A 27,006-nucleotide genomic window follows, 5' to 3' on the forward strand; every position below is an offset into this window, starting at 1 on the left:
CTGCGCCTCAATATGTTGAAACCACGGGGCTGGATCATGTTGCCAAAACTCTGGCAACTTAACTGTAGCCGCATACACCGGTACGGCAGCCGCGTCAGCGTTCATGTTCAAGTTCAATTCAACGTCAAGGTCACCACTGTGGAAGTTGATAAAAGAGACGAGCAGACGGAGTATAGGGAGTCTCAGTACTTTACTTCCAAACAACATCAAGAACACACAGGTACAGGTACTTCCTTATATCACTTCCTCACTGCACCCCTAACCAACCACCAGTGTCCATTCTGATGTGAGACATCTCCCCTAGTGTCCACCACACCCTAAACATTATTCTGAACTGCTTAAACAAGTCCCTGACTCCCCAGCTTTGGACACTCGAGTGTTGAATGGAAAGAAAGTCTCACACACACACACACACACACACACACACACACACACACACACACACACACACACACACACACACACACACACACATTCATTATACTGTTTATTTCTGGTCTTTGAACTCATTGTCAATCACAGTGTAGATGGGATAGGGATCCTTGTCATGCTTTCCTCTCTGCTCTGAAAGAACACGTTCATCTATCTGAAAAAAACAACAACAAATAATGCCTCAATTTCCTGTTATGACTCATAAACTTTTGTACCGCATTTCATGCTTTCATGACATTCTTTAGGTGTTTTTTGCATCATCTGTAGGTGGCCGTTTTCCATTTTTGGTTCAGAATATTTTGTGCACCCCTACTAGGAGGTTTTAGAATATGTGTGCCAAATTGTATGCTTTTTGGAGATAATGTTGGTGTCTTTTGAGTCAACTGTCAACAGTATAGGTAGGTGGCCATTTTGAATATTGTCCACAACTTTTACTCACTTCCTGTTTAAGATGTTGATGGGCACCCCTTCTAGGATGTGTTAGGATGACCCAAGGTCTTCTGTATAAAATATCATGCTTTTATCCGCCACATTTTTCACTTTGTGTAAATGATGTGCTGACCTCTTTCACGAACATGGTGACCACATGTGTAGACCACCAGTGGTGCTATTGTCCTCTGTAAGTCCACCATTTGTTATCAATGCCAAAAGGAGTCCACATCCACACTACACGGCTCAGCCTTGAAACTATTTCCTTGGTTACAGATTCCAGTTTGGAACTGGAAGACCTGCAGTTGGCGTCTTTGTATAAGGAGGCCATGGCCCTGTAGATGAGAAGAGAGAAAATATGTGATTTAATTTATTCCCAGCGGCAGAAGAAGAGTTCATCATTAAGTTTATTCACTGGACAACACACATGTGGCCCCACTGAAAATCTAATCAGGCTGAACAAGTAATATGTAACAGACATGCCATACGTACATGACTATGTCATAGATAGACAGAGTCTGAGGAAGAGCGTTTAGCTTGAAACGTCACAGCTTTATAGCAATAAATAAAGCATCTGTCACATTGGAGCCCTCAGTGTGCAACGTTTATTTATTTTCTCTTTGTACTGTCAGTCGCTCAGCGCCTGTGCTGAGGATGTGCAATTTGTGCATGTCGTTTTCCTATTTTTCATGATGTCAGACAAAGATGGACCACACCCGCATGAAAGCCAGACTGTAATTAAGCAATCTTGTTGCATTATAAAAACGGATAGCTTATCTGGATGAGATATTAAGCTAATTGCCTGATTGTAATTGTTGATAATCCATATTGTAGGGTAGAGCAGTGGTTCTCAAAGATGATTACCGGTAACTTAAAGGACCACTTCACCACCAATCCAAGCTAATAGAAACTGCAGGCTTTCTAGTCCTGAAAAGTTGCAATGCGAAAATGGAAGCCATCGTTCTCACGATAATAAAAATCGAAACATTTTTGTAAAAAACAAATCTTGTTTAAAAAAAATCTGCATAACAATGATGGACGAGTTTCTGAAGTGCCCGCAGCCCTCCTATAGAGGGTATCTCTCTCTCTCTCTCTCTCACTCTCTCTCTCTCTCTCTCTCTCTCTCTCGGCCTACCAGGTAGATCCAGACACTCCACTCAGGTACATCATGCAGTCCAGTAGACCTTGTTTCTTCAGTTCAAGCACAGAGGCCAGCAGTCCCACCATGGCTCTCTGTCCTCCTCCAGAGCCAATCAGAGCTATGTTGGGAACCAAGTCCTTTTAAGAGAAGCATCATACACCAGTTATTTTATCTTAAATCCTGCAAAACGCTCTGAATTATTTGTATTCAACATTGAGTTGAAAAACGGTCTTTCTCTTTCTCGCTCTCTCTCACCCCTTCCAAACACACACACACACACACACACACACACACACACACACACACACACACACTTGCTTGCTTATGGCAGTCCATCGTTGTCGATGATGACTTCATATCTCCTGGGGGTAGGGGGTGGGGGGTTTCAGCGCTTGTTGCGCTCATGCACCCTCATGTGGCTGTTTAGACCAATTCTTGATCCGCAACCTTGTCCACATGTGGGGCAGATGTGTGTTGAACCTGGTTGGACAGGTCTTGCAGCGCGCTCATGCCGCTGCCTGCGCTTCTCTGCGCGCCTCAGGTATGTCTTGGCCTCCAGGTGGGAAACACCTGTGAGGCAGAAAGAGCGCCAGGTGTCTCGGTCTGCTGCTGTCCTTTCCAGGTTGGAGGGTGGAATGTTGCAGTCCTTGAGCAGCACCTTCATGTGGTCCTTATAGCGCTTTCGCTGTCCTCCTGCAGACCTCTGGCCGGATTGGAGTTGGCCGTAGAGGACCTGTCGAGGTAACCGGACTGCAGGCATACGGATCACATGACCTAACCAGCGGAGCTGTCTGCGTACCAGAATCACCTCTATGCTGGAAGAGTACTTGAAGTGTGGTACCGTTTCCAGAGGGGTGTTGTCAATGTAGAAGACTGGTGTGGGAGTGTGTGTGGAGCTTGGTTGGTGGACTATTTGTGTCTTCTTGATATTAACTTGAAGACCGACAGCTCTGTACGTGGCAGCTACCACATTGAGGGCATGCTGAAGGGATTCAGGGGAGTGAGCAATCAGCGCGCAGTCATCCGCATACTGGAGTTCGTGGACTTGGAGGGCAGTAGTCTTTGTGTATGCCTGGAGGCGTCGGATGTTAAATAGATTTCCATCCAGGCGGAAACTAATGCTGACTCCATCCGTGTTCTCCAGACGTTTATGGGTGATGATTGTAACTGCTGTGAGGAATATATTGAAAATGACAGGAGCTAAAACACATCCTTGCTTTACTCCAATCTTGACGTCGAAGGGGTCAGATAGTTGTCCACCCATTCGAACCCTGGCTTGCATGCCATCATGGAACTGTTGGAGGATGGAGAGGAAGTTGGGTGGGACCCCAAACCGGCTGAGTATGCTCCAGAGAAGCTTTCGGTCTACTGTGTCGAAAGCCTTTAACAAGTCAATGAAAGCCATAAACAGATCTTGTTTGTGTTCTCTGGATTTCTCCTGTATTTGCCTGGTGGCAAAGATCATGTCTGTTGTGCTGCGGTCCTTACGGAAACCACATTGGGTTTCTGGCAAGATGTTCTCTGAGATGTGTGTCGCCAGGCGAGAGAACATGATCCTTGTCAGAACTTTGCCTGCAACTGCCTGGAGTGACACACCTCTGCTGTTGTCGCAAGCGGACTTATCACCTTTCTTTTTATAGATTGTGATAATGGTGGCATCTTTCCAGTCTTGTGGGACAGTCTGAGATCCAGATGGCAGAGATGAGTTGGTGTAGTCGGCGTTTGAGTAGGTAACCTCCACACTTGAATACTTCAGCAGGGATGGAGTCTGAACCTGCACTTTTATTGTTTTTAAGACATTTGATCGCCTTCTTAACTTCATGAAATTCAGGAACTTCATCAAGTTGGGGAACAGGGGGGAAGCTTGGGAGATCATCCAGGATGGTTGTGTCTGTGGGGTTGCTCTGGTTTAATAGGGTGCAGAAGTGCTCTGCCCAACGTTCTAGTATGTGTTGTTGATCCTTTAAGAGGGTGGTGCCATCGGCAGATCTGACTGGTGCAATGCTTCTTCTCTGAGGGCCATAGATGGTTTTGATGGCGTCATAGAAGCCGTGCGTGTTGTTGATGTCTGCGAGAGATTGGATTTATTCCGCCTTCTTCACCCACCAGTCATTTTCCATCTGCCGAAGGGCTCTTTGAGTTTCCGCTTTGACAGTTGACAGTTTTTTCCTGAGGGCTTCCGATTGAGGGTTGGCTAGAGCGATGGTATGTGCTTCGTGTTTTGCCTTGAGAAGGTCGTGAATGCCAGGTGCATTTTCATCAAACCAATCTTGGTGACGTTTTTTGGTGAATCCCACTGACTCTTCGGCAGCACGGTAGATGGATGAACGCAATAAGTTCCAGGCAGCGTTTGTGTCCTCGATGGTAGGGCTCTCTGGGATCTTGTACAGCTCATCTGCAAGTCGGCCTCTTAGGTGGTGGGTGGCTGTGAGGGATTTAAGGGCACTGCAATCAAGCTTCTTGCTGGAGGCCTGTTTGCGGTGCTGCGGGAGGATCTCCAGGTTGACTTTTGACCGAATCATCCTGTGGTCCGTCCAGCATTCTGCCCCCCTCATAGCCCTGGTGATCTGGAACTCTCTCTGGTCAGTCTTTCTGGTGATTATATAATCTATCAGATGCCAATGTTTGGATCTTGGATGCTGCCAGGAGGTCTTCAGTTTGTTTTTTTGGTGGTGTTGGTGATGACAATGTGGTGCTCTGAGCAGAGTGTTAGTAGTCTGAGACCATTGTCGTTCAGCTTGCCGATGCCATGTTTGCCAAGTACGCGTTCCCATAGCCCGTAATCAGAGCCCACACGAGCGTTGAAGTCGCCCATTAGCAGGAGTTTGTCGTTGGGTGGAGTCTTCTGGATGACGGAGTCCAGCGTGCTGTAGAAGCAGTCCTTCAAGTCCTCACTGGCATCCAGGGTTGGTGCGTATGCGCTGATGAGTGTTGCATGTCGACACACACACACACACACACACACACACACACACACACACACACACACACACACACACACACACACACACACACACACACACACACACACACACACACACACACACACAAGCACAGTATACATGTATAACATAGAAAGTGTAAAAGATTAGGCCTATACATAAATGGGGGTCTGGGGGAATCTCCACAACCTTTTTACTAAATTAGGTTACCATTCACCAATGACAGAATGGACCTTTCTAAAGGTAGAGTGAAATAAACTCAGGCTAAATAAAACAGGTGAAAGGTACATACCAGAGGGCAGTGGATTCTGTTTTTCTTCAGGCATTGATGAACTGTGCGTCTTCTTCTGGTGACATGCTGTTTCTCTGCCTCATTCAGAGTGTGACCGATACGGACCTTGATGTTAGGAGAAAAAAAAAGAAAAAAGGTTAAATGTTTACTTTTTCGGGTAAAATTATATTTCTTGGGTGAGGCGGACGTTTGTCGCTAAGCTCATCTATGACCAGCTCAGTGGCCTTGTGGTTAGAGTGTCCGCCCTGAGACTGGGAGGTCGGGGTTCGATCCCCGGCCGGGTCATACCAAAGACTCTAAAAATGGGACCCAGTGCCTCCCTGCTTGACACTCGGCATCAAGGGTTGGATTGGGGGTAAGTCCCTGCAACATACTAGCGTCATGTCCAGGGGGTGTACTTGTACATCAAGCTGCCTCACGCTACAGAAACAGGAGATAGTATTTTTTGTATGTGTATTTATTTATTCAGCACAGTATAAAAAACAACAACACAGTGAACATATAAATATAAGAACGACATTGTTTTACTGTCCGAAAGTGAATCTGATATGCAAAAAATGCTCTCTCATACAAATGAGTGGTGTAAACAATGGAGGATGTCTATTAATGACAAAAACAAATGTGATACATTTCAGAAGCTTTCTAACTCCCATTAGTAAATATCAGTTTTATTTTGGTGAAAAAAAGATTAACTATGTAAAGTCCTATAAATATCTGGGTTTCTATGTTGACGAGCATTTGAGTTTGGTTCACGGTTCCACAGTCCTCTCTAAGTCTGCAGGCCGAGCCTTAGGAGGAGTAATTGGTAAAATCAAGGTACTTAGAGATGTTGGGTTCCGCACCTATACAACACTTTATCAGGCATGTGTTTGCCCAGTTCTAGATTATGGTGCTGGAGTCTGGGGTCATTGTCACAATATCAGTCTGTGGCACACTTTTACTGTGTAGTGATGTCCTAGTGTTTCCTGTTTTCCCTAGTTACTGTTTCCTGTCTTGTCTCACCTCCCTGTGATTACTAGTTTTCTCCACCTGTGTCCTGTTAGTCTCCTAGCCAATCCCAGTGTTGATTGTTTGTTCTGTTCACCTGTGTATTGTGATCCCTGTCTACTTAAACCCTCAGTTCCTTATGTTCCCTGCTTGACTATAGATGTTGTTATGGTGTTCTGTTCCCGTTATGTTCACCTAGTGTTTTCAGTATAATAAATACTTTAATTTGACGTTCTCTGCTCCTGCCTGTCTGTTCAGCATTTTGGGTCCTATATTACTTGTCTTGAGTCGCACCGTGACAGTCATGGGAGATTCCCTAAGAGTGTAGCTGTACATAACCGAGCCCTCCGATACTTCCTGGGTGTACATAAATATGCACCAATGGCAGCAGTCTCAGGAGATATGGGATGGGAACCTTGTGAGGTCCGGTGGACGGTCTGCACTGCTAGGTTGTGGAACAGATTAGTAAATATGAATGATAATAGACTAACAAAAAAAGAATTTAACTGGGACAAACAGAATGGACCATGGATAGAGGACATGCATAACATGCAATTCAATAAATATTTCATATTTCAGACGCCAAACACATACAATAAACATGCAAAAACAACAAGAACAACCACCCCTCCTCCTCTACAGTGCTTGGCCCCTTCCAATCGAGTGTGTGTGTGTGTGTGTGTGTGTGTGTGTGTGTGTGTGTGTGTGTGTGTGTGTGTGTGTGTGTGTGTGTGTGTGTGTGTGTGTGTGTGTGTGTGTGTGTGTGTGTGTGTGTGTGTGTGTGTGTGTGTGTGTGTGTGGCACGGGCTGCCCTGTGTCCACGTATAATTGTAATTATCCAGTATAATAAACATACTTTTATACTTACAAGTAATTATACAATTCTTTATAATGTGTGTATATAGGCTTCATAAGAAGCAACATAAACAAATTTAAAAAGTGTTTAAAACACAAAACTAATATTTTATAAATAGCTTCCTGATATGTAAGAAATTACTTGAACATATGCTTTATAAATTGGCAATTAACAAAGTTTATCTCATTACCACTGTATTTACTATTTAACAGTGTAGTCGTATCAGTAGCAAACTATATTATTCTTATTCTTATTCTTATTCATATTCATATTCATATTCATATTCATATTCATATTCATATTCATATTAGTAGTAGTATACACCATTGTAAAATATATAATCAAGCGGTAACTTACAAAACGCTCCATGTTGTCTACTGAAAAAGACAATGGACCTGATCATGATCAACTTCACGCATGATTAACTTAACTGCTGACATATATAATGACATAATTCTCAACAGCAAGGGTATTCACGTTTTTCATCTAAATATAAACAGCCTTTATCCCAAACTGGCCGAAATTAGAGAATTATTCCTTAACGGCAAGGCAAACATTTTGTGTTTTTCTGAGACGAAACTAGATGAATTCATCAGGGACACTGAGATTGAAATTGAGAACTGCTCATTAGTCAGAAATGATAGAAACCGTAATGGGGGTGGTGTTTGCATTTATATCCACAAAGATACTGAATTAATTATCCGTACTGACTTGCAGCATGTTGAAATTGAAACTGTGTGGGTTGAATTCATTTTCAAAAATGCGAAATCAGTACTAGTTGGCACAGTATACAGACCTCCTGACCAGCAAGGCTTTTATGATATTCTTGAGGGATGCTTAGCTGAGGAGGAGGGTGCACAGAAAATCCTGATGCGGGCGATCTGAATACGTACAACGTAAAGAGGCGCCTGTTTTCAAATCATTTAGTAGGTTTTGTGATCTACATAGTGTCAGCCAGCTAATTACCCAACCCACTAGTGTGTGTTTCTACTCAAACTGTCATTGATCTCATTTTGACCTCGGACAAATCCAGAATCTCCATGAAAGGTGTTATTGTATGTGGGCTTAGCGACCATTTTATGATATTCTGTACCCGCAAAAAACAAACTGGCTGCCACAAAACAGTCATATCAAGGGACCTCAAAACCTACTCTAGTGAGGTCTTTAACCAATAATTCACTAGTAAGAAACCACACCACTGTTCAAGATTAGGAGTATTTATTTGCACAAGTGAGATGTGGGTGTAATGATGAGGAGCCCGGGATGGGGACGTAGTCTCGAGAGCTTGACGACCGACCTGCTCGCCCGGGAGCGGTCGGTCGCCTCTGCTCGGACGCTGCCCCCAAAAGTCTCATACGAACCGTGGGGGGGCCGGAGGATGGAGAAGGTCTCTAGGCGACCGGCGCGTGGAGCCTCCCATCCTTGGACCCTCGGTCGGGCGAGGAAAAACTCCCTCGAGGGGAGTGAGGGAGAAACCTCGGGAAGGACCGCGGAGGAGGGGACCCCCTTCCTGGGCGGACGGGCTAGGCGGAGTGCAGCCGTTATGGTCTGCCTAGCTGGAGATGGGCGTCGCGTACGTCGTGGAGGTTGGACCGGATGTATACGTGGTATGCCTGGGAGGACCATCTTCCCAGGACGCGGATGAGGTGGTCCGAGAGGCCTCGTCTGGAAGCGGAGGAGGCGGCGCTGATGCGGAAGGAGTGGCCGGAGTAGAGGTGAGGGGGGAGACCGGAGAGGGAGAGAACCTGTCGGAGGTGATGGTGGAACCAGAACCGGGTGGCGACGGAGCCGGACTCGGTGATGAAGAGCGGGTCTTGAGGGTTAGCGTGGCAGGATCGTCTCGTGGTGATGTAGCGGAGGAGGGGTTCGTAAGGACTGAGTGGTGAGTTTGTCTTGAACAGGTGGATGGAGGAAGAACGCCCTAGCTGGTCCGTCTTGCTCCGTTTGAGCGTGAAGGTGAGGGTTTCGGAGGAATGGAAGGTGATGTCGGACAGGCTCGGGTGGAGTGAGGGGTCGTACCGGGATGAAGAGGACGTGAACTCGGAACACCGCAGGAAGGCGAAGAAGGCGAGCAAGAACATGCACTCCAGCGTGGAGGAGATCTGAGGGGTGAGGTAGCCGGCGCGGAGAGTTTGTAGGCAGAGGAGGAGTAGGTCTGACGTCAGTGGATGGCGGCGTGGCGGGACTGGTATCTCCCGGTGCTGTAGGCCGCGGAGCAGCATGGAGAGGTGGGGATGAGAGGTGGCCGGGTTTGGAGATCCGTCCAGTAGACGGAAGAAGAAGTTGATGCCGCTGAGATAGACGTGCAGGGTGGAGGTGTGGAGACAGAGGCTTGAGTGACAGTGGGTGAGGAACGCGGCGAGGGTGGTGACGTCAGACGAGGGGAAGGGGATGCCGGTGTGCGAGTGAAACCTCTTGAAGGTGTTCCAGGCGGTGAGGTAGCTAGAAAGCGTCCGGGGTGAGAAGCCGTTGAGGGCGTGATGACGAGATTGCGTGATGAGGTGGTGTAGCTGGGGGTTCAGAGGAAGATGGTCTCTGAAAATGGAGGAATTGGTGCCGGGTGAAGATCTGCTCCGGGAGCCAGCTGACGAAACCTCTGAAAGGAGAGATGGGAGAGGGAATCAGAAATTAGATTGGCGTGCCCGGGGACGTGTGCAGCGCGGATGAGGAATTGGTGCGTGACGGAGGTCCAGGTGAGGCGGCGAAGGAAGGGCATAATTTCGGGGGAGTCGGATCGGCCTTTGTTGATGATGTGTACGGTGGCCTGGTTGTGTGAATGAGGATGGACTTCTGTGCCCACTCGTGACCCCAAATGAGCGCGGCCACCACTATGGGAAATAATTTGTGGAGTGCAGAGGAGGGGTGAGTGGTGGGGGGGGTGAACGCGAGGAATTCGGGTGACCAGGCGGACGCAAACCACCGACCTTGGTAGTAGGCGCCGAACCCGAGTGAGGGGGCCGCGTCGGTGTAGAGTTGGATATCGTCGGGGTTGGAAGTGAGTGTGTCGTAAAAGAACGTGATGCCGTTCCAGTGCGAGAGGAGGTGAAGCCAGAGACGAAGGTCGGTGTGACAGGAGTGGTCGATGGGGACTGTGTCGTGCAGGTTGGGGACGGAGGTGGTGGTGGAGAGGAGGTGGGAAATGAAGGGAGGGCCTTGGGATATAATGCGCATGGCGAAGTTGAGGTGACCGAGCAGGGCTAGGAGTTGCCGTTTGGTGCAGGAAGGGGCCAGGAGGTAGTTGTGAAGGAGGAGGGTAATTCGGTTCAGCTTGTCTAAGGGGAGGGAAGCCTTGAAGGCGACTGTGTCCAACGTGATGCCTAGGAACTCGAGGGTGGTGGACGGGCCGATGGTTTTCTCCTCGGAAAGAGGGACGCCGAGTTCTGTGAACACGTGTCTGAGTGTAGAAATGCTGTGTGCTGGGGGGGTGATGGAGATGAATCAGGTGGGGAATGCGGTGGTTATTTAGGAGGAACGTCGAATAGTTTTGGGATGCTTTTGCACCCGAACGTGAGCCTAACAGCGAAATAGTAGGAACCCTTCCAGAGCACTCCGAAGAAAGCCCAGAAGTCGGGGTGTAGGGGCAGTACCTTGAAGGCGTTGGTGATGTCCGCTTTTGACAGCTGGGCCCCGTGACCGGCGAGGTGAATGAGGGTTATGGCGTTGCTGACGGTGTGATATTTCATAGAGAAGTCGTGGCTGGGGATGGTGCTGTTAATGCTGGGGACGTGAGAGTTGTGAGGGGAGGAGAGGTCCAGGATGAGGCGCTTCTTCCCCGAATACTTCCTAGTGGCCACGCCGATGGGGTTGATGCGGTACACGGGGAAGGGAGGCGAGTCCAAGGGCCCCATCATGAACCCCTCCTCCACCTCCTTGGCGATTAGCCTGTCGACGGAGTCCGGGTCGTTGGTGGCGGACTGGAGGTTGTTGCAAGTGTGGGAGGTGGTGGGGGTGACGATTAAACCGGGGTGGAAACCGTGAGTGAAACCGTTAATTAGAAAGTTGACGAACGGCCGGTCAGGGTGGTTGCGGAGGGCGGTGGCGAGGGTTGGGATGATGATTGGTGTTTTGAGGAGGCTGTCTAGTCACGTGGTGGTGGGGTTGTGCGGGCAGGTGGCGCGTGCGTGAGGTCCCCCGCAGAATGAACAGATGTGTAGGTAACGGCAGGTGGAGACGACACAGCCAGATCCATTGAAGTTGTTGCCTCCCTCTGCCGTCTAGGGCATTGGAAGGCTGAATGAGGCGGGCGGGATCGGAGGAACGTGAGGGCTTGGGAATTGAGGGGGGGGGGGGGGGGGTGGGGCTGTCGAACCGGTGCGGGGGAACAGAGGTGGGGGGCGGGTGGAGATGTTGGCCAACTGAAGGGAGGACGTGTTGGCGGGGGGCTTGTTGGAGGTCTTGTTAGGTGCCTTGTTAGTGGCCCTCTGGACGGGTGGGAAGGAGCTCCGCACAGGTCACATGACAGAGAGGCCCTGGCTGCGAACACCCTGCAGTATAGCTCGTAATCCAGGACCTCCCAGTATGTGCCGAGGTTAAGTTGCTGCATGCGAGCCGCCGCCTGGGTTGCAAACTGGATGTGGTAGTTGTAATACCCCGTGCCGCCGAACCCAATGGACAGGTCCAGCACCAGGTACTGGTCCAGTTCGGCCCGACGGCCGGGGTAAACTACGCAGATCACGTCCCTGAGTAGGGAGAATGAGTATGCAAACTCTGATGGGGTGATGTCTCGGGAACGGGAGGGGAGGGACTGGCGAAACTCGGCTAGGAGACCGAATGGGGTGGTTATTTCCCTATTGCGGAGGGGGTCGGAGATGGAAGGCTGGACCAATTCAGCCAGGTCGACGTACGCACCGTTGATAATTTGCTGGCGGAGGGAAGCGGTGACTGGGGAAGGGCGGGTCGCTTCTGACAAGGGGGGAACGGCTGGGGTGACGGTGGCCAGGGAGTTGGAGGGGGCTGAGGGAGAATAATGGCTGAAAGTGCCGGGTCCCTGGAATGTGGGGAAAAGGGTGGGGAGGGGATGATGAGCAGATGCGAGTGCGAGTTGTGCCTGCGGAGCCTGGGAATAGAGGGCAGACAGCATGGAGAAGAGCTGAGCCGGTTCGGGGAGGAGTGCGGTGGGAGGAGCGGACTGGTGGGGGGGAAGTGGGGTGGCCTGAGGGGAGTGCTCTGTGGGAGCCGCCAGGGGACTGGAGGCGGAGCCGGTGCGAGAAGCCCGGGTGGGCGTGGCCCCGACGGTGGCTGGGGGCTCGGAGGTGAGCCAGGTATGCCTCGAATAAATCTGCCTTGCGGTCCGTTTGGAGGAACGGGACTCCCTTTGCCGCGAGTGTCTGCTGCAAGCGGAAGACCGTCCACTCGGATATGGACGGTCGGCCTGTTGATGAAGACGGGCGCCCCTGGTGCGATCCGCCGGTCGCGGAAGCGCCGTGACGAGAGGTGGACGGTCGGACTTTTTTCTCGGCATCGGGAGCGCTAGATGGCGGCTCCCGTGGCTGTGCTGGAGGAAGCGGTTCTGAAGCTTGAACTTGATGTGCGCTAGAACTGGATCGGGCGGAGGCGCTTGTTGCCGAGACTACCGACGCTGTCGTGGAGCATGGCGAGCCGAACCATTCCTCGTCTCCCGAGGCGAAGAGCTCGAACTCGTCGGACATGGTGGCGGCGGACAAAACGAGCGGATTAAACTTTGTACTGAAAACTCACTTGCACTGCTGGATTAGCTTTATATTTAACCGTATATAACAACAGTGCTGGGGATGTGACAGTATGGATCGAGGCGAACGAGGGACAATGTAACGTGAATGAGAGAAAAAAAAAAAGAACGAAGAGGCTTTACCTGACGGTTTGGTGGCACGGAGCCGTATCAAACGATTTGGTAGGTTTCAAACGAGTTTGATAGCACGAGGCGGTATCAAACAGGTAAGTAATGATATGAGGTGTGTATTTATGCTGTGGGGAATGTTACACGATTGGCTGCACGGCCGTGGAGACGCAGGTGAACTTAACGAGGAGATAGGGATGGGAGTGATTAGGTTGAGCAGTGGGTGGTATCTACTCCTGAATCTACGTTGAACACAACTACATTTGGAGAGTCTGGATTGGTCCGATGAGCTTAAAAGCACACTTGTCGAAGAAGCTTGGCTTGGCTTCAAAACCAAATTTACATCAGTACTGAACAACATGTCTCCTTTGAGAACCATCAGGGACAAAACCCGTTCGGAACCATGGATGAATTCGGACATACTGACTGCAATGAAAGCCAGAGACAAAGAATTCTCTGAATTTCTAAAATGCAAGTCAAAGCTTGCCAAGCGCTTCGACAGTGATCTCCAAGTTGGACAACCTAAAAACCCAACGAAACAAGCTAAGAAACATTGTAACTACCATGACTAAATCAGCTAAAAGTAACTTTATCAATGATAAAGCAGAGGAAAACAAAAACAATCCTCGTGAGCTCTGGAAGCAACTAAACAATCAACTAGGCTGCGGTCAGAAACTAAAAAAATAACTTTATTGGTCCCTGTGGGGAAAATTCAGATGCAACTGCTGTATTATGTGAAAGGGAAAGTTATCTGGCTACTGTAATGGGAAATATGAAATTGTGCATTCACACCACTAATTGTTAAACTGCATATTGGTCATCCTGACGTCTAGTCTAACTGGGTGTGGTATACACTGTGAGTAATAGGCCTCTCTCAACGTAATCAACCATTTACGCACACTGTGAGTAATAGGTCTCTCTCAGCGTAATCAACCATTTACGCACATCAATAGGCTTTTGTTAACCTACCCAACGATTCTAGACTTCGACCACTTGTCATTTTAATTAGATTTGTCCCATTGTCTGATGTGGAGGCTAACTGTCTGGTCATGTGACCGACAGTTACTCCTCCTCCTCTGAGTAAACTTGTATAAAATTGACACACATGTATTGTTCTGGGGTTCAATCATCCAACATGCTGGAAGATGGTTGTGCTCTAGAGATCTCTATTACATTGAACTGAATGCCTCATATCATCTTGTCCTCACCTTGTATTTTAGTCTAAGTATTAGTATAATTTCCGCCATGACAATTTTGGAGGTTCCACCAAGATTGATTCATCTGCCGTTTCCGGGCTCTGGTTTCCTGGGATAATCCATCGATGTTAGTTAGTTAGTTTCATTTATTGTCCACGTGTGGAAATTTGTCTTCGGTCTCAACAGTAAAAAAACAACAGTTACAACAACAGCAACAACACTTAACACAATTATTTCTCATGGCAAAAAAGTGCAGGACAACAGTGGCAAATACATTGGAAAAACAAACAAATCTAGTGAGACATGGTATCATTTAGTTTAGTGCCTTAATGGCATTTGGTATGAAGGAATTTTAAAAAATGTTACGGTTAGCTTTTGGTACTTTGTACCGTCTACCAGAGGGAAGTAGTTTTAACTCCCCGCAGAGTGGATGAGAGGGGTTGTTTGCTATCTTGACAGCTTTTTTACGAAGTACCTCCTTGTAGATACAGCCTAATTGTTGCTGTCTCTTCCCAATGATTTTTGATGCTAGGTTTACTATTCGCTGCAGCTTGCTTCTTCCTTTTACATTTAGATGTCCATACCACATTGCCATGTTAAAAGTCAAGATTCAGGTTTTTATAGACCGTTTCCATAATATGCTTGCTCACTCTAAAGGAGTTGAGCTTGCGTAGTAGGTGGATGGTGGCTTCGTAGTGGGCGATGGTGGCTTTCTAGCCAAGGCAAATCCTTGTATGCACAAAGCAACATTTGGGCCGGCCTACGGATACCAGAGCTGGGCCGGCCTACAGATACCAGAGCTGGCCTACGGATACCAGAGCTGGCCTACGGATACCAGAGCTGGCCTACGGATACCAGAGCTGGCGGACGGCAGGCGACATCAGCTGTTACTCAAATAAGGTGAGAGGATGTTATGATTCATTCTATAGAATTAGTGTATATTTAAACTGTATGGTAAGGGAGCGACCCTGTACAGTAAACTGTATATTGGGGAGAGTCCCAGTAGGCTACAGAATGTATATTTAAACTGTATGTTGGGGAGAGTCCCAGTACAGAATGTACTGTATATTTAAACTGTATATTGGGGAGAGTCCCAGTAGGCTACAGAATGTATATTTAAACTGTATGTTGGGGAGAGTCCCAGTACAGAGTGTATAGGGGAGGGTCCCAGTACAGAGACACTGAGGAGAGAACCCTGATAAACAGGAATAAAAGCACAAGAGTTCTTAAAAAGTTCTATACCTTGAGTCAATGTCACTGTGGAAGTATAAGGTGGCGAACTTAAAAGAGGGTCCAAGGCAGCTCTGTCCAGTAGAAGTAGAAAAATCCTTTATTTCATTGATTAGTTTAGATATTAAAAACAAGGGTTTAAAAACACGACCAACGCGTTTCGGCCTGCATGGGCCTTCATCAGGGTCAACTAAAGATGACTGTTTGACACGTCATTAAGTAGTGCCAGTAATCAGCATCTCATTAGATCACATGACTACATCATCATCAGAATAATGCAGAAACGACAAACACCTGGGTGTGCACACCTAACTATTACAGCTCATTAGCAAACTGAATTTTACGTACAAAAACCAGAGAATAATCACATGTAAATACAGTATATAAATGGAGAAAAACAAAAAAGGAAAAATAAAAGTATAAATGTTGGTATGTAGTACTATGTATGAGGATGGAGGAGAGGAATAGAGAGAAGTCACTGTAGTAAGAACGGAATTTTTACAAGAAGGGAGAGAAATCAACATCATCATTTAGGCCGGGGAGTACTGTAGCTTTCAGAGTGACTATCCAAAATGTCTCTCTTTTTGATAAACAGGTTTTGAAGATGACAGAGGTTTGCTGAATTATAATAGATATCTCTGCTGTCTGGAAGAAACCACCTGACAAAATGTAAATGTTTCACAAGTTAGGTGGTTTATACTGTGTGTTTAAAGTTTATTTCATGGCAGGCAGACCGTCAGACAGACAGAATGTGCTAATTGCAAAGAATAATTCACAATAGAGAAAATGTAGGAAATTACTTTGATTGCAAATTGTATCATTGACAGAATAGAAAGCCTGCAGGCCATACGAATGCACATTGCACTTGTCTTTTCACATGTTATGTAGTGTTAACACAAATAGAGAGAGAACATAAGTTAAGTATCATTAATGTTGTCATTGTCATGGCCCCTTGCCATTTTTGTAACATGGCCCACAGGTTCAGCGGCTTAGGTTTTACGTGACACACTATTTTATCCTCTATTCTCTAAAATGAACCAGCCACACCATGTCATGGTTGCTGTTGCCACTGCCACTACCAATTTCATGAATAGTTACAGCTATACCTCTTTGATAGTTGGAATCAAATGTAATGTTATACTTGTTGTATACTTTTATACTAGTCTGATTACAGAAATGCAAGGTAAATCGAAGGTAAAATAATAAATGCAAACTGGTGTTGTCCAGAAAAAAAAACCCTACATAGGCCTACATCTTGTCCGTCTCATGGGACATGAGCAGACTCCACAGCTTTAGGTTCACTGCAGCTGTTTCAGCAGCATGCAATAGGGGCGGAGAGATTCCTGCACTATTGCTCTCGTCTGTGCGCCATCAGTGCCGCGGGGCACGTAGACCACCCAGTAGCCTTCTCTCTGACACCGCTGCCTCTTCTCCGGGTTGATCCGGTTCTGAAGGACCACCTTGTAGGTGTTCCCGTCTACCTGGGACTTAAACGTCTTGCAGTACTTCTCTGCCATCTTGACGTCCGGCGTCGAGTACACGCCCCTGCCCCGCCTCGTCTCTCCGGTGGTGAGAGAGGCTGCAGCCGATGCACCTAAAATCCCTGGCTCCTCCGCGGCGCTCCCCTGGCAGGGGAGGATGATTCCGGGCGTGCCGTCCATGTCGTTGCCGTGGTAGGAGACTGGCCAAGCGCCGCTCCCGGTGCCGAGCCACGCTTCTCCACCGTCGTACTTTCCCACCACGCGCAGGGCGACGCGTCTCCATCCGCAAGGACGCACGTACTGCTCGCTGCCCCGCGTGAAGCTCTTGTCACCATCCTATAAGATTGAAGGAACAGTTGAGAGAATTAACTACTTAGTTATGTATTAGCAATTTGCCATCAACAAAACATATACCAGCTCAGTGGCCTTGTGGTTAAGAGTGTCCGCCCTGAGACTGGGAGGTCGGGGGTTTGATCCCGGCCGGGTCATACGGGATTCAATAGGTCACCACTTCTGGTGTGACACCACAGCTCTTGTTTACACATTCCGTTGTCAACACGTGTGTACACGACATGAGATTGAGAGAAGACAGTTTATCCTTTAGTAAGGCTGTGGAAGTATTCACACTATATTTTGATTTATTGTGGAAATTGCTGAAGCGAAGCAGCAGCTCCACTCGTAGGGATAGGCAGCATTTTTTTCTTCGCAAGGGTGGGTTTTAAGCGTCGGTAACGCAATTTTATTATTTTTTTTATTTTTTTTTAATTGCTCAAATCCGGTGTCCAAGTGACGACAGTGCATGTCGTGCACAATGGATTTAAATTTTCTTTCTTTTTATTATAATGGGCTTTTGTGGCAACGAGGGCCAAACCTGTCTCCAGGTAGCACTGAATGAGTTAAAGGCCTATTATAGTTGCTAACTGCTGACCCGCCAACTGGAGAGTGTTGTGGTTAAGGGTTGAAACACTTGGACCTCTCTTCCAGGCCAAGGCTTTATCCAGTTGAAATGGATTATAATAATTGCATCTTTGATTACACTGTCAAGCTTAAATATTTTGAGGAAGCACCAATACTGCTAATCTACTCCTACCGTAACATCGGTGAAGTCGTAGTCATACTGTGGGTCGAAAAATTCTTGCGGATTAATTTTCACCGTTGTCCTCATGCTGGCATCCGGACCTGCCGTAGATGGTCCCTCCTTTAAGGCAGGCGGGGCACTGTACAAGTCCATATCATCTGTCTCCCGCAGAGATAATGTCCCCAAACTCGGGTACTCCAGTTCCTGAAAGCCTTCTTGCTTGTAAAATTCCTTCAAAGCCACGATGTTGACAATATCTTGAGGAGTCAGCTGAGACGATGCCGTGGTTTGTTCCACGTTACACCCAGTAACAGCCGACAGGGCCTCCAGACACAGCCTCATTCTGGAGTCGGAGAAATAGGAGAACAAATAATGTGTATTGCAAATCTTCTACTTGTTAAAGAGATTATTACTGTTCAAATGAAACTATTAGACTACAAAGTCTATTGTGTAATTTGAATTGTCAAAGCTCCTTTCTAGAAGAGAGAAGCAGAATCACCAACGTCTCACATGTGCTCTGAGCACTAACAAGTTTATTTCACTTTTAGTTGCTCTCAGTTTAGTCATTGTTGTATAACCGCAGTAGGGACTAACACTTCTTTATGTCACGGTGCGGGGCAGAGAGGTGTAGGACCCAAGCGCAGACAGTGAAGCAGAGCAGGATGGTTCAAATGCAAGGGAGTTTATTAACTCAAACAGGGAAACAGGAACTAAGACAGGAACACGAGTAAACTAGGGAACACTAGGAGCAAGAAAATAACACTGACAACAATTTACGAACGAACAAGGAACTGAAAACACAAGGGCATACTTATAGACATGGGAGAACTAGACACAGGTGAACACCACTGACAATCAACACTGGGATAGGCTGGGGAACTAAGGGGACACAGGTGGAAACACTGGCAATCACAGGACTAGTGAGACAAGACAGGAACAGAACTACAGGGGCAGACACTGGGACACGGAACCAGGGGCTAGAAAAAGGACTGGACACAGGACTAAACACTTACTGGCAGGGACTGGGCAGGGCAAAAACAATCAAAACACAGAAACAACTACACAAGGAATCACACAGACAGGCAGGCGGGCAAACACACAGACAAGCACACAGACAACAGGTGGGACAAACCAAGGGACAGACAGATCAACTGACAGACAATCAGGCAGGCAGACAGACATGATGTTTGACACAATAGGCGGGTAAAGGGGTCAGAAGGGCGACAGGAGGACTGGGGGGTTGAAAGACGGACAAACAGACAGGCATTCACACTAGCAGACAAGCAGAGGGGGAGACAGGCGGACAGACAGACAGACAAAAGGACTAACGGGTTGGTAGGTGGGGAAACCAACGGGCAGGACGTTCCAGAACGGAACAGAGGTGGCTGGGGATTGGACGTAGCAAGGGGAAACTGATGGCCTGAGACCTGGGGGACAAAGGGGCTGGCAGACGGAGAAAGGGAGCTACGCTGGGAACCTGGAGGAGTAGAAGGGCATGGAGACAGGGGAACCTGGGGACAAGGAGACACAGTCACTGGGAGCGAGGAACAGGGGTCAGGTAGCTGAAGAACACCCCCGGGGTCCCGCTGCCGTAGTGCAGGCCTGGACGGACGTGAAGGGGCTGCAGGCGGGACTGCAGATGGACGTGACAGGGCTGCAGGCGGGACTGCAGATGGACGTGACAGGGCTGCAGGCGAGACTGCAGATGGACGTGACGGGGCTGCAGGCGGGACTGCAGATGGACGTGACAGGGCTGCAGGCGGGACTGCAGATGGACGTGACGAGGCTGCAGGCGGGACTGCAGATGGACGTGACGAGGCTGCAGGCGGGACTGCAGGCGGACAAGTGCTGGGGAGCTGGGACTCCTGGATGCCGGGCGGCGGAGGCTCCTGGATGCAGTGTGGAGGCTCCTGGATGCTGGACGGAGGCTCCTAGATGCCGGGCTGAGACTCCTGGATACCGGGCTGAGGCTCCTGAATGCCGGGCTGAGGCTCCTGGATGCCGGGCGGCGGAGGCTCCTGAATGCCAGGCGGCGGAGGCTCCTGAATGCCGGGCTGAGGCTCCTGGATGCCGGGCTGACGCTCCTGATTGCCGGGTGGCAGAGGCTCCTGAATGCCGGGCGGAGGAGGCTCCTGAAGTTGGCCAGGATTGGGGCGTGGAGCATGCACAGGAACAGAAGAGGCAGGAAGTGTAGAGGAGGTTGGAGAAATCGAACCAGGAGGTGCCCACTGAGGATGAGGGGCACCACGACTCTCCCACCGAAAAAACGCCAAATACTGGGCGAATTCAGGGTCCCTCCTCCAATATTGAGCAAGTTGCTCAAGGAACTCACCGTCTTCAAAAAACACCGCCCTGGTCACCCCAAAGTTCTTCCAGGCAAAGGGCAAGCTGGGATGGTGAGCAGACAGGGAAGCAGATTGAGGGCTAGCAGGCTGTAGAGCAGGTGGTGAAGCATGTCGAAGGCTAGCAGCCCGAAGGCTAGCAGGCACATTGCCTATGGCAGCCCACAACCCCTTAATAACCCCATCCAGCTTGCCTGCTAGGTCGGGCCTGGAGTAGGCCACACGGAGAACCTGTTTCACAGACTCAATCTTCTTCTCTGCACTGGTGGACGGACGAAGGCAGTCTTCCATTATGGAACTCATGGAGAGTAGCAGTTTGGCAAACTCGTCCACCTCTGCATTGTCCGCTGGGTCCATTTTGGTTCGTTCGTACTGTCACGGTGCGGGGCAGAGAGGTGTAGGACCCAAGCGCAGACAGTGAAGCAGAGCAGGATGGTTCAAATGCAAGGGAGTTTATTAACTCAAAAACAGGGGAACAGGAACAAAGACAGGAACACGAGTAAACTAGGGAACACTAGGAGCAAGAAAATAACACTGACAACAATTTATGAACGAACAAGGAACTGAAAACACAAGGGCATACTTATAGACATGGGAGAACTAGACACAGGTGAACACCACTGACAATCAACACTGGGATAGGCTGGGGAACTAAGGGGACACAGGTGGAAACACTGGCAATCACAGGACTAGTGAGACAAGACAGGAACAGAACTACAGGGGCAGACAGGAAGGCACAAAACAAGACTACAAAATAAAGGTTCACAGTGTAAAGCAAAACAGAAACTAAGAAACAAGGAAAATACAATACTTCAAAACCACAGGAACACAACAGAAAGGTAAAACAATAACAAAAACCAAGAACAGGGTACACAAGAAAACATAACACGTCACAGACTGTGACACTTTATGGCTGTTGATACATTACAACGCAAGGCATTGTGATCTTGTAGGTCTGCTATTTTCCCAATATTTATCTGTGGAACTGAGTCAAACTATTAACTAAATGTAATGACTTTCCTCTACACTCCAAGTGCATATCAGGGAGGGGGATTCAAACATGATTCGTTTGGTGGGTCGCCAGTTTAAATATTATTATTTTGGGAGGGTCACCGCCTGAAAAGGTTGAGATCCACAGGTCTAGAAGCAACATCAATGCATTGTACCTTCTCTTATTCACAGCATTCCAAATCTCCTCCTGGAGCTTGGATTTGGTGTTGCTCACATTTGCGGCGGCTCTTTCCATCAGCTCTTTGATCTTTGCAGCATCAAAGGCTAATTGTCTGGTGTGGTATTTCTTTCTCATTGGTTCAAGATCATCTGATTCAGAGATGAGGAGAAAGTGGAAACACAAATATTTTACATTGTTCTAATTTCACACAGCAATAAAAAGGTTTTTCACTGAATTAAGGTTTCTACGGTAGGTATTTCAGGTACTATCAATCGTTTCTTTCCTTTTTTCATCACATATTTCAGGTGCATAGCTTTATTAGATAGTGTTATTGTTTTCATTTCCATTATGGGTCTCCAATGTTAGAGAACATTTTAATTATCTAATTATCCAATACCATAAAGGAGTACTTCACCAATTTTCAACCTTATCTTCATAATAATTGTTAATTTGTTCCTCAATAATGCTCATTATACGATCTTGACTTCTTCTGTTGCTGCCCCATCGCTGTTGAATGCACTACATAGGCCTACCATCAAAGAAGCCCCCACCCTACCTTCCTTGAAAACTGCAGTCAAAACCCACTTCAGTATACACACACACAGAGATCATCATTGATGAATTCTGTACCTATCAAATAAAGTAATAACTCGGTCGGTCTCGTCTCCCGGCGGTCTCGACTCAACCACTCCAACACTCGGTCTTGACTCGCACTCCCACCCCCCTCGGACTTGGTCTTGACTTGGACTCACGTTAGGCGGACTCGACTACAGCACTACTACAAGTACAATGCAAACAGAACAGTTACCGGGACAGTTCACACTGTTGAACAGAGGCATGTGGATCACTGTTGGGGTGTTGTCGTCTCCAGGAAACACGTAGAAGTCCTTTGGTTCTTTTCTGTCATCTTCTGGAAATTCAACGTGTGGGAAAGCTATACCCATATCCTTGGACATCCTATGAGCATCCTCAATTGTCTGTAGAAACAAAATGATAAAGACAATGTCTTGATTATTATATATTTGTGATTACGATTAGTTAGACTACTCCCACATTCCATTCCATCTGTCAGTCCTAATGTAGGTATACACCTGTCCCCACTCCCTCATCTGCCCAGCAGTGCCATGTCCAAATTTGTGAACACTTCTCCAGTCAAACTGTTCCCTATAAAACCAAACTCATTGCACACACTCACTGTAAAACCGGCCTGCATCTTCAGTGTAAGATTTGCCTAATTTCTACATTTTTAAAGACTTTAAAAATCTGCTCCGTTTGCTGTGACTTTGCATTTTGGGTTCAACTCGCTCTGCATGCTGACAGTGAGATGACTCGGACAATAATTGCATGATGGCAACACCCTGGTGGTTATGATGCAAACATAATACCAATTTAGTCGGGAACGATTGTGAGTACGGCTTATGGAATACCCGTTGTACACGTTCTATACTTGTTCATATTTAGTCAATCAGGCGTTTGCTGCAGTGGATACATCACTGGGTACTCACTGTGAAACATGTTGGGATCGTGTCCTGATGTCGTGAAATCTGCATATATTAACGGCTTTCAGTGAAAACACTTAAAGGGATTGTGACCTTATAAAAGGTTTTGTAATTTTTCTTATTTTCTTTAGGTTTTCTGAGCTCAATTGCACCCTGAACATTTACCATTCAGTAGACTTTCTGTGGTCTGGGTTTCTGGCTCAAACAAGTGCTCTGATTTGCCTGTGGACTGTGAGGTAAGAGTTCACACATCCCATATATGGCATTTGCCAGCAGATGTCACTGTTGAGGGATTTTGCCTGTTTTCATTGCAGCTCAAGGCTTCAGAACACACAGAGAAAACACCCCGCAGACCACAGAAAAGCCGGTTCAGGTTGTGTGGGTATAATTTAGGTCAGAAAACCTGAAAGAAAAACAATAAATAAATGAAAATTAATGTCACAAAACCTTTAAACTCTGTGGGCAGTATTATGCGTGTCTTAAGTACCAGGTCTTATGACTTAACTTAAGACCTGGAGGCGTGGTCAATGCTGTTTGGCCACTCAGAATAGCCAAATGACATTGATCACGCCTCCAGGTCTTAAGTAAGTAATAAGACCTGGTACTTAAGACACGCATAATACTGCCCTATACGTGTGTGCGTGGGGGTATGTGCTACCTGCATAGGGTCTCCTTCGCTGAAGTCGAGGGAGATGATGAGGTCGACTTTTCTCTCTTTCCTGAGGATGGAGAAGTAGGGAGAGTTCAGCAGCAGTCCAGCGTCGATGTAGTCCCTCGTTTCTGATTTAGAAAGAACCTGTAGACCCTGATTTTGGACATCAGGGTCTTCTTCTCTTGCTTCTTCAGCTGTATAGAAAACACAATACATTACAAAACACAGTAGAGCACTGTCTATAGAGTGCCGAAGTCCTGACGTCAACCCCTGGACGTCAACCCCTGGTTCCTGGTTCTCTATGGAGAATAACATGGGGTCATCTTAAAAATCGTCTCATATAAGAATTGTGGTCCAAAAATAAACAAACTGTCTCGGCGATCACGCGTCATTAAGTCGTGGCCAGTCGTGACAAGTTTAAAGCATTTTATACTGACTTACAGGATAAGATCAAGTGTCATAATACTCTGGTTTTGGCCAGTATCATAATAATGCATTATAATTGCATCATAATCACTGTTCTAATACATTAGAGTGTGATTATTATTAAGTAACTGTACTGTAAGTGTAAAGTGAGCAAAACATCTATGCAAGAACACATCTAGGAATGTCAGAATTATACTCTAATACCCATGTTTGACCACTTATGGTGACCAATAAAAGCCCCTTTAGGTTAGTGTGATGTTAGGGACTTCAGAAAAATGACATTCCACCATAATTATGATCAGTGAATTGTGTCAGAGCTCTGGACTCACCTGTCACCATGTTGTGCAGGAAGTTGTATGTGATTCCCCAAGTGGGGTTTATGAGGGGGTTGAACCCTGAAATATGAGAGAGATGGAGAGGGGGGTGGAGGTGAGTGAGTAGGTAGGTGGGTGTGCAGCTGGATGGATGGATGGATGGATGGATGGATGGATGGAAAGATGAAAGAAGAGGCTGAGCATCATAAATACAGTGTGTAGTAGGTAAAGTAGGTATTTTCATAGGTGGAGAGTACATACGGAATTACTATACGGCTATACGCTAAATAGATACTGTGGATTACAGTGCAAAACACACAATGTTGTATGCCATATTAAAGAATGCACGCACACGTACGCACACACGCACACGCACACACACACACACACACACACACACACACACACACACACACACACACGCGCAGAGAGAGAGGGAATGCTTGTATGAACAACCAGTGAACCAACCGTGTTTGAATTGTGATATATCAGCTGCAGCACTACCACACAAGCCTGCCAATAGATGAACACAAAATGTAATTTACCGTAATTTCAATTGAATTGCAAATGTAATGCTTTGGAAGAAACAAACCAACAGAACAGTGGACTGACATGGTGGAGTCTCACCTTGCACGTAGAGCATGTCCATCTCTGGCTGCTCCTTTATCAACATCCCGTGGTCAAACTTACTCCCAAAGTATTCCTGGTCCACGAAGGCCCCGGTGAGAGAGTACCCCGCCTCATGGGGGGTCATCTCAACCCACACGTCTGTCAAGGAAACACAGTCATGCTGCTGACTGAACCATTAAAAAAAATACCAAAAAATGACACTTGTGGGAAGTGACTAGTGAGGGACACCCATATTTAAGTGAAAAGACGTTGCTGATTATTTACCCTAAACAAACGTCATTGTGTCAGACAGACAAGGGTGCAAAACATATAGTCTCTGCCAAGCCTTTCGGCCTGGTGGATACAGCTAGAACAATTAGCAATATTACACAAGAGAGGGTGGTTTAACGTCATTACAGTAATGCACACCTGCAATGCTACAGGGCGAGTACCAAAAGTGTACAACAGTTACCCTTAAATAGTACTTAAAAAATTAATTGGTGTATTGTTCAGAACAATTTTTTTATTTGACACAAGCATGTACTGCATACTTAATGTACCGCTAAGTAACATTATGCAGACGTAAAAAGCGTGCATGCGCTCCTAGCAAATGCATGTGAAAACATGTACAAGTATGTCCCTGACTCCATATGGCTTTAGACACTCGAGTGTTGAATGGAAAGAAAGTCACACGCGTGCATGTGCACGCGCACACACACACACACACACACACACACACACACACACACACACACACACACACACACACACACACACACACACACACACACACCTTTTAGCCCTGTTTCTTTCTGGTCTTTGAACGCATTGTCAATGACAGTGTAGATGGGATAGGGATCCTTGTCATGCTTTCCTCTCTGCTCTGAAAGAACACGTTCACCTATCTGAAAAAACACAACAAATAATGCCTCAATATCCTGTTATGACTCATAAACTCACTTCCTGTTTAAAACCTTTTTTGCATCCCTTTTAGGATGGATTAAAATCAAGGAACATTTGTACCGCATTTCATGCTTTTATGAGATTCTATAGGTGTTTTTTTGGCATCCATTTAGTCAATAATGAACTCATTTCCTGTTTCAGAATATTTTGTGCACCCTAGCTACTAGGATGTTTTAGGATAACCTTAAGTGACATGTGTGCCAAATTGTATGCTTTTTGGAGATTATTTTGGTCTTTTGAGTCAACTGTCAAAAGTATAGGTGTAGGTGGCCATTTTGAATATTGTCCACAACTCACTTCCTGTTTAAGATTTTGTTGGGCACCCCTTCTAGGATGTGTTAGGATGACCCAAGGTCATCTGTATCAAATGTCATGCTTTTATCCGCCACATATGGATTTTTCACTTAACCCATTCAGGAGGGAACCCCTTTTGGTGTTTTAAGGATTATGTTATACATTAGCTATTGAAAAATAGCAGACCGTACAAGCTCATACGAGCTTGATTTTTTAAAAATCGTGAAAATGTGTCGCAAATCTTTGAATATATTATATTCTTTCAGAGCGAATGTTTTTAACTCAAATCTTTGCTTCTGGGGGAGTCCCTGGAACAACATATTTTCAGATGGGGGTCCGCGGCCAAATACAGATCATTCTGGAGGTCCTTGAAATGATAAACTTTGAGCACCACTTGACATAAAAACATAGGTTTTTCAGAAAACTTTTAGGATTCAGAAGAATTTATTTTAGAATCGGCCTCAGGTCTAAATAGGTTAATACCCTCTGTGTAAATGATGGGCTGACCTCTTTCACGAACATGCTGACTATAAGTGTAGACCACCAGTGGGTGTAATTGAAGTTCTCGTGTTTTTCTCTGTAAGTCCACCATTTGCTATCAAGGGCCCAAGGAGGCCACAACCACACTACGCGGCTCAGCCTTGACACTATTTCCTTGGTTACAGACTCCAGTTCGGAGGACCAGTTGGTCTCTTTGTATAAGGAGGCCATGGCCCTGTAGATGAGAAGAGAGAAAATATAACATGTGATTTAATTTACTCCCACTGGCAGAAGAATAGTTCATCATTAAGTTTATTCACTTGACAACACACATGCATGGCCCCACTCTGACGATACATGTATACTTTTTGTAATCA

General features: G+C 46.9%; 1 protein-coding gene across 1 annotated transcript in view; it reads right to left on the minus strand.

Moving 5' to 3' along the window:
- Positions 1-26,737, minus strand: part of LOC306929473 (cytosolic phospholipase A2 gamma-like) — a 36,983-nt gene extending 10,246 nt beyond the window's left edge. Inside the window, exons 1-5 of the mRNA XM_079510013.1 lie at positions 26,657-26,737; positions 25,686-25,797; positions 24,911-25,051; positions 24,752-24,796; positions 24,299-24,364 (exon numbers count right to left, since the gene is read on the minus strand). Coding sequence (XP_079366139.1) covers positions 24,299-24,364; positions 24,752-24,796; positions 24,911-25,051; positions 25,686-25,797; positions 26,657-26,671 — 379 coding nt within the window. The 5' untranslated portion in view covers positions 26,672-26,737. The remainder of the gene's footprint in view (positions 1-24,298; positions 24,365-24,751; positions 24,797-24,910; positions 25,052-25,685; positions 25,798-26,656) is intronic.
- Positions 26,738-27,006: the final 269 nt, after the last annotated feature.

This window comes from Electrona antarctica, assembly GCF_951216825.1.
Source record: "Electrona antarctica genome assembly, chromosome: 9".
NCBI lineage: Eukaryota > Metazoa > Chordata > Actinopteri > Myctophiformes > Myctophidae > Electrona > Electrona antarctica.